This window comes from Daktulosphaira vitifoliae, unplaced genomic scaffold, assembly GCF_025091365.1.
Source record: "Daktulosphaira vitifoliae isolate Bord-2020 unplaced genomic scaffold, ASM2509136v1 Scaffold_3, whole genome shotgun sequence".
In the NCBI taxonomy this organism is placed as follows: Eukaryota; Metazoa; Arthropoda; class Insecta; order Hemiptera; family Phylloxeridae; genus Daktulosphaira; species Daktulosphaira vitifoliae.
Genome location: NW_026099574.1, coordinates 42,867,201 through 42,876,095, shown reverse-complemented (window position 1 = coordinate 42,876,095; position 8,895 = coordinate 42,867,201). Strand labels below are relative to the sequence as shown.

The following is an 8,895-nucleotide window of genomic DNA, read 5'->3' as shown; positions in this document are numbered from 1 at the left end:
TTTTTGTGTGAAAATTTTCGATTTTGTATTTTACATTTTTAACTTTATTATGCTATAACTTTTTGAAAAATGTATGGATCAGTACAATTTTTTCATGAGGAGTTGTATTTATATACATCTTTCATTTGACATACTGTTTTTTTAAATCCGACCATTTCCCTATATAAGAGGGGGGTTCAAATCTAAAAAATGCATGTAGAAAGTAGAACTNATTTTTTTTATAGACGCATGATGTGTTTACCTATCATTTGGTATATTTTTTTTTTATATCTGACAATTTACCTGCCCACAGGGGGGGATTTAAAATGACAACTTTTTTACAAAAAATTTACTTTTTCAACTTAAATTTTGAAAGTGTTCCGGAAAGTCTGACACTTTNATTTTGAAAGTGTTCCGGAAGGTCTAACACTTTTATATATATCTTAAATTATAGCTTATGTAATATACTTTAATTTGAAAAAAAAAATTTCGGACTTTATTTTATCTTCACGGTGAAAATGGCTACCAAATGCTATTATTTTGTGAAAATTCTCGATTTTATTTTTTACATTTTTAACTTTATAATGCTATGACATATTGAAAAGTGTATGGATCAACATTATTTTTTTATGNTATTGAAAAGTGTATGGTTCAACATTATTTTTTTATGAGAAATAATATTTTTTAATAATCCCTTTTTCATTCGTCATACTTTATCTTAATTAGGATATTAATAANTTTTCATTCGTCATACTTTATCTTAATCAAGATATTAATAAGGAACTAGCAGATCATGTATCTTTTGGAATAAAACACCAATTTTTTTAAAATTAAACACTATCTAAAGATTTTCATCGAAGCGTTTTTTTTTTTATAGTTATTTTAATCACTGTCAGATATCATTATACTTGATCCATCTATGCCACGTCATCACTGTGCCGTGACCCCCCTGTGCTTTTTTTTAATTTATGCCTAATATACATAGCAATATTAGGTGGCTAATTAGGAACCTTCCGAATGGTAAATAATTCTTATCTGGAACTTTATAATACGAAAACGAGATAACTAATGTTTAGGCATCTAGACAATGTAGTAAAATTACTAATAACTCATAAAATAAACTTTCAGAAAAATTTACATTTTATAATGTTCTGTTTCTTTAATGAATAAGATAAATATAACACCTATCTAACTTTTTTTGTAAAATTGACAATTAAACACATTTTGATGTTGTTTATATTATTTTAAATGCATAACACTTTATGTTTTCGTGATGTATGGAGATGTTGATAATTGTATGATAATATTTTCAAATGAAGTAAAATTTTGGAATGCAAAATTAATTACTAACCATAATTCAATAAAGATACATATATCATTTCATTGATAAAGTTTTTTATCATTCCGATTTATTCCCCCATAAATTCAATATGTTGTCATAAGTTAAACAATGTGTTCATAGTAAAATCTCTCAAAATTTTTTTGTAATTACATAAATGCATATATATATATATATGTATATATTTAACAAACCATAGATATTTTGTCACAAATTTTCTTAATTTTACTAAAATTGTTATGATGAATTCACTTCATAACTTTTTTTATAAGGCACAACTTCGACATAAAACTCCAAAGATGTCACTTTAAACAGCTATCACAAAGGATTTATTAAACAAATACTGACTAAATTGAACATTTTAAATGTTCATATGTAATAAATGTACCAAATATTTCCTTTATTTACACCTTCTTAGTCTTGTTATTAAATAGCCACACTTTGTATACATGAGAATATTTATAGGAAATGTCTAGTAATACAAAAATCAAAAAATTTATGAATGATAAGGTATCGGAATATCAACAGATCAGAAAAAAAAACGGACGAAGTATGTGCTAATACAACATAAATATATCTGTAAAAATAAAATGTTCTTTGCTTCTTTTTCATTTTTTTTTATGTGGAGAGGGTGGGGAATTCCCAACATGTCATGAGTCAAATACTTTATTTACGTCATAGAACAATTTTTTTTTATCTCCACAAAACACAACAGTTAGTTTTTTCAATAATTGAATGAAAATTTGGAAAATAACACAAATAACTATACAGACAAATTGCAACGTTTTAAACTTTAAATGGCTTTCCTGAATTTTCGTAACGACTATTTTTGTTGGAAAAATTTATTATTTACCGATATTTATACACAATATAGTACATTGGACAATACTCTAATACATATTTCACCAACATATTTTTCTTAAAAGTCCCAAAAAATAAAAATAACCTTTGGTCTGTATTAAATTAACCATTTAAAAATTTATAATACTTTGTAATTATTTCTTTAAATGCTTAATAAATAATGAGATAAATCAATAATAACTAAATTTCTTACTTAAAAGTTTTTAAATATTTAGATAAATGTCCGTTATTGACTCTTTTTATATTTATTTTTATTTACTAGCTTGTGGTTTGGGAACACAAATAGAATTATTAGCCGCTGCCCATGCTCTCGATATTTGCATTTACGTCTATGGAAATGGTTATGGAGATAACTATAAATTTTATTGGACATTATTTCATCCAAATTGGCCTGAATTAGAAAATCTTGATATGAGTAATGAAAAATGTTTATATGTTTCAAAAGCATACTTCAGATATTATTTGAGTAACATTGAAGATGTATTTAAAAAAAAATAGTTATTTTGTTTTGTAATTGTAAATTGTATATTATTTTTGATACTAATAATAATGATAATTTATTTATTTCAACATTGATATATTTAAATTATTTGATTTTTAAAGGTTTAATAAGTTTATACACAATTTAAAATGAAAACATTGTAATTGTATACAATTAATCAAATATTTTGAACGTTTTAGATCTATTGGCAATGCTTATAACTTTTGATACAATTATTTTTTTCTTTCTTATAAGTGATAAATAATAAAAATATACTTTAAACAAACTCTAAGATAGCAATTTAAAGTTCAATAACATGATAATTGGGAAAGTTTACAAATATCATAAAAAAATAATCGAATTAATAGGCCATAACGGAAAATGTATAACTTTCATGGCGCATTGAATAATTCAAAAAGAAAGGGTCGCCAACTCACTGGGCGAGACAATGTATTGTGGGACCACAGTAGGATTAAAAAAATTTAATTTTGTGCATTAAAAACAATTTAATATAAAAAAAAAGGAAAAAATACTAAAATTGTATTTGATGTTTGTTGAATCATTTATAGTTGATGTACACCAAAATCTTGTGACAGTTGTTACATAACCATATTGATCGTACCTTATACACTAGGGGAGTTGAATTTTGAAAGAAAAAAAAAATACACGAGTCCATTGAAGATGGAACACGCCAAAAAAATAACATAATAGTTAACTTAAATTAAGGAGACTTTATTATAATACAAAAAAGGTAGTACGAGGCAAAAAACCNAAAATTTAAAAAAAAATGTAATGTTTGCGATAAAAATGACCTTTTATCGGGATGTTTTTTGTACTTAAAACTGCCATAACTTTTTCAAAAATGAACAAATAAAAATAATATTTTTTTGTATTGAAACCTTAGATATTTCCCTTTCATTTGATATAATTTTTTTTGAAAATCTAACACTTATTCTGCTCACTGAGGGAATTTAAAATAGTAATTTTTTTACAAAAAATAACTTTTTCAACTTGATTTTTGATAATGTTCCGGAAATACTGCGTCCTTTAAACATATATAAAATTAAAGCTTATTTTATGTACTACAAAATGAAAAAAAAAAATTTGTCCCGACGACCTATCTTCTATACGCAAATGGCTACCATATTCAAAAATATGCTATTTTTGTATGAAAATTATGGGTTTTGTATTTTATTTTAATAGAAGTTGATGTTGCTTTTGCAATTATCCAACAATTTTTTAAAATTAAACACTATCTACAGATTTGCATCGAAGCGTTTCTTATGATAGTGATTTTAATCACTGTCAGATTAAATCTAGACTGAACCCAACTATGCAATGTCTCCACTATGCCGCGACCCCACTGTGCTACTGTTTTTTTAATACTAATAATAATGATAATTTATTTATTTCAATATTGATATATTTAAATTATTTGATTTTTAAAGGTTTAATAAGTTTATACACAATTTAAAATGAAAACATTGTAATTGTATACAATTAATCAAATATTTTGAACGTTTTAGATCTATTGGCAATGCTTATAACTTTTGATACAATTATTTTTTTCTTTCTTATAAGTGATAAATAATAAAAATATACTTTAAACAAACTCTAAGATAGCAATTTAAAGTTCAATAACATGATAATTGGGAAAGGTTACAAATATCATAAAAAAATAATCGAATTAATAGGCCATAACGGAAAATGTATAACTTTCATGGCGCATTGAATAATTCAAAAAGAAAGGGTCGCCAACTCACTGGGCGAGACAATGTATTGTGGGACCACAGTAGGATTAAAAAAATTTAATTTTGTGCATTAAAAACAATTTAATATAAAAAAAAAGGAAAAAATACTAAAATTGTATTTGATGTTTGTTGAATCATTTATAGTTGATGTACACCAAAATCTTGTGACAGTTGTTACATAACCATATTGATCGTACCTTATACACTAGGGGAGTTGAATTTTGAAAGAAAAAAAATACACGAGTCCATTGAAGATGGAACACGCCAAAAAAATAACATAATAGTTAACTTAAATTAAGGAGACTTTATTATAATACAAAAAAGGTAGTACGAGGCAAAAAACCTCGTCTATAAATTAAAGGGGAACAGCGAAAAAAATAAAAACAGATATTAGTAAAAAAAAATAGTTACATTTACACTTTTACAATGAGATGATACGATGAACGTCTTTGGGTACCTGCAGGCTATTAATCACAGCATTACCGTTAAGCACGGTGGGTATACGTCCCAATTATGTGACTGGTTTTAAACAGTTAGAATTAGCTTTCAAGACATAGGGACACCCCGAAATAAAATGCACTACGTCACTACATTGTACTAATAATACATACGCATCACTCAATATCACATAAAATCTATATATAAAGATAATCACAAAAAAATACATATAACATGACAAGTGCTATTGTAACACGTCTGCAATGTTGAGGGACCTAAATAATAAAAAAAACCCAGCACAGGGGGGTCGCGGCACGTGGTTCCGTGGTATAGTTGGATCAAGTATAATAATATCTGACAGTGATTAAAATCACTATCAAAAATAAACGCTTCGATGCAATTCTTTAGATAGTGTTTAATTTTAAAAAAATTGGTGTTTTATTCCATAAGCTACATGATCTGCAGGTTCCAAATTAATATCTCGATTAAGATAAAGTATGTCGAATGAAAAAGGGTTTATTAAAAAATATTATTTCTCATAAAAAAATTGTGTGGATCCATACACTTTTCAATAAGTTATAGCATTATAAAGTTAAATATAATATAAATAATAAANGTGATGTTCAACCTTTTTTACTATGCGGCACACTTCATTTCCTACAAAATTTACGCGGCACACCAATCCATATAATATGCACATATTTTTATATATAATATATATATACTTTTACAATCAACTCTATTAGAGGGTTGATTATTGTAAATTGAATAAAATAATACAATAATGAAAAATTTGTTAGAAGAAATATGTATTTTAAATAATAATGTACAATGAAATGGTATTAATGAGACATTTGTCCCTGTCGTTTTGTGCATAAATGTTTTATTCGAGGGCGAATGGTAGACAAACTGACTCTTAGCTCTTCTTCAACAGATTGAAGTCGTTCTCTTTTTTTACTTTTTATTGTTGTGACTGCTGAGAATCCTTGTTCGCATAAGTACGATGTGGAGAATGGTAGTAAAATTTTTATTGCTTTTATTGATATTTCAGGAAATTCTGCTTGAGCATAAATCCAAAATTTGTTGAGGGCCATTTCTTTAAATTTCAACATCAATGTTCTATAATTTTTCAGGGAAACAAGATTGTATTCTTCAGCGAATGTCAGACCAATGACCTCGTCAACTGCCACACTAAATGGGTTTCGCACCCAGTCATAGGTTTCAATATTTANTTTCTATCATTTTTCAGGGAAACAAGATTGTCTTCTTCAGCGAATGTCAGACCAATGACCTCGTCAACTGCCACACTAAATGGGTTTCGCACCCAGTCATAGGTTTCAATATTTATGCTAGGAAAGTATTTTTTCATTTGGTCTTTTAGTAATATGATAGATTCGCTTATTAACGATATGAGAGTGGCGTCTACATCTCGCTCTGCAGTTCGTGGGAACATAGTCAATTTTTTTTTATCAACATGAGTTTTCCACATAGTTAATTTNTGTGGGAACGTAGTCAATTTTTTTTTATCAACATGAGTTTTCCACATAGTTAATTTTTCATGAAAAGCCATCATTTTGTCAGATGATGTTAGGATATTTTCATTACGACCTTGCATACTTGTATTTAATTTATTCAAAAGTTCAAAAATATCAGTTAAAAAAGAAACATTTGTCCACCACTTTTCATCTCCAAGAAAATCGTATTTCGATTCTTCTATTGTTAAAAATACAATTATTTCTTCTCTCAAATCATAAAAACGTGATAATACCCGGCCTCTTGATAACCATCTTATTGCACTGTGAAAAAGTAACTTTGATTTATCTGAATCCATACCTTCACAAATTTTTTCAAATAACCTCGACTTAAGTGAACTACTTTTAATAAAATTTATCTTTTTCACAACTTGATCCAAAACTTCTCTTAAATCACCTACCAACGTTTTTGCCACAAGGGCTTCTCTATGTAGAAAACAATGGGTAAAAATAATATTTTCATTTTTTTCCTTGGCAAAAGAAAAAAAGCCTTTGATTGAGCCAGTCATCGCGGGAGCTCCGTCGGTACATACTCCAATACATTTATCCCATGGTAAATTGGCAAATTTTATATAATGGTCCACGATTCCGAAAATGTCTTCACCTTTGGTTGTCTCTGGAAGTGTTTTACAACACAAAAAGTTTTCCACGATGTCTTCGTTGGCAACTATGCGTATAAAAACCAAAAGTTGTGCTTGTCCACTCATGTCAGTTGACTCATCTAGTTGTAATGAAAAAAATGGAGAGTCACGAGATTGTTGCAATACTTGTTCTTCAATATCTTCAGACATGTGCTCTATACGCCTACTGATGGTGTTGTCAGATATAGGAATTTTCAATACTTCTTTTTCAGCTTCTTCACCAAAAAGTGCTTTTAAAATTTCACAGCAAGCAGGTAAAATAAGTTTTTCTGCTATAGTGTGAGGTTTCATTTGTTTAGCTACAAGCTCTGCTACTAGATAACTAGCTTCTTGAGTTTTATCAGAAATGGTTACCATTTTTGTCATTTTTTTAGATTGTCGTGTTTCTGATTCTAGTAAACATTGAAAATATGAATCTTTATCAGCCAAATGAGAATGCTTGGTGGAAAAATGTCGTTTAAGTTTACTTGGAACCATTGATTCGTTGGATAATTTTTCGCCACATACAAGACACCCTGGACGAGGATCATCTACATTTCCGGACCAAGAAAATCCTATGTTTAAGTAATCTTCATGATATTGACGTCTGATATTTAATTTAGCTTTTTTCTTTGGTATTTCACTCACTGAAGTGCTGTCAGTTGAACGAATTATAAATGCATCCATTACAAAAAATACTATTTAAGTGTTATTTAAGTAAAATCATCAGTGCGATTGAGACGGCTGCGATGGTCAAACTAACATTAAATACTATTATAGTATTATGCGTATCTACGATTAATGATAAGCGATTAGCCTATGTTTATGTTTGTTAGTTATCCCTTTTCACCAAATATCGATAATAATACAGGTATCCATAAAATTATAAAACTATAAATAGATTTATCGCGGCACACCGGTTGAAAACCACTGAGTTATAGCATTATAAAGTTAAATATAATATAAAAAATAAAATCGAGAATTTTCACACAAAAATAGCATTCAGTAGCCATTTACGCCGTGAAGACAAGTCCAGAGGTCAAATTTTTTTTTTAAAATTAAAGTATATTACATAAGCTATAATTTAAGATATATATAAAAGTGTCAGACCTTCCGGAACATTTTCAAAAGATAATTTTTTATGAAAAAGTTGTCATTTTAAATCCCCCCCTATGATCAGAAAAAAGGTCAAATTTACAAAAAAAATATACCAAATATGTATACCAAGCATCTATAAAAAAAAAAAATTATATTCAGATGTTCATTTTTGAAAAAGTTACGGCACATTTTAGTAAAAAAAATTGAAAAAATTTCGAAAATTTTCAAAACCCAATCTCTATGGGCAGATAAAGGTCAAAAAACGTATTTTTTTTATTAAGTTTGATGTCTGTTTTCACCATGAAGATAAAATAAAGTCCGAAATTTTTTTTTACCATAATAATGTATATTACATTAGCTTTAATTTAAGATATATATAAAAGTGTCAGACTTTTCGGAACACTTTCAAAATTTAAGTTGAAAAAGTTAATTTTTTGTAAAAAAGTGGTCATTTTAAATCCCCCCCTGTGGGCAGATAAAGGGTCAAATTTACAAAAAAAATATATAAAATAAAAGGTAATGATATTATGCATCTATATAAAAAAAAATTATATTGATATGTTTATTTTTGAAAAAGTTATGGCACTTTTAAGTAAAAAAAATTGAAAAAATTTCGAAAATTAGCGATTTTTAAATTTGTAATTTTTTTGGAGGTTTCCCCCTTTTACGGGGAACGAGGGAATTTTTTTCAATTTTTAAGGGTAATGTCTTCGACTAGATACGATTTGTGATCTTTTGACGTATCATTGAAAGAAATCGGTTCGGTGAGAGCTGAGAAAAAGTGGTAACAGACACA

The 8,895-nt window shown here is 27.6% G+C and overlaps 2 protein-coding genes across 3 annotated transcripts in view; one reads left to right on the top strand and one right to left on the bottom strand.

Moving 5' to 3' along the window:
* LOC126900455 (uncharacterized) overlaps window positions 1–4,815 on the top strand; it is an 11,676-nt gene extending 6,861 nt beyond the window's left edge. For both annotated transcript variants that reach the window (XR_007702864.1, XM_050676170.1), the window contains 3 exons: window positions 1,784–1,868; window positions 2,442–3,411; window positions 4,736–4,815. Coding sequence is in view for 1 of the 2 variants with exons in the window: in XM_050676170.1 (XP_050532127.1) it covers window positions 1,784–1,868; window positions 2,442–2,677 (321 nt within the window). In the remaining variant the exon portion in view is untranslated. The remainder of the gene's footprint in view (window positions 1–1,783; window positions 1,869–2,441; window positions 3,412–4,735) is intronic.
* A 1,959-nt stretch (window positions 4,816–6,774) lies between these two features.
* Window positions 6,775–7,688, bottom strand: LOC126902179 (zinc finger BED domain-containing protein 5-like). Its single transcript, XM_050679204.1, has 2 exons — window positions 6,915–7,688; window positions 6,775–6,807 (listed from the first exon to the last, which is right to left on the bottom strand). The coding sequence occupies exons 1-2, from the start codon at window positions 7,686–7,688 to the stop codon at window positions 6,775–6,777; spliced, it is 807 nt and encodes a 268-aa protein (XP_050535161.1).
* Between the last annotated feature and the right edge of the window lie 1,207 nt (window positions 7,689–8,895).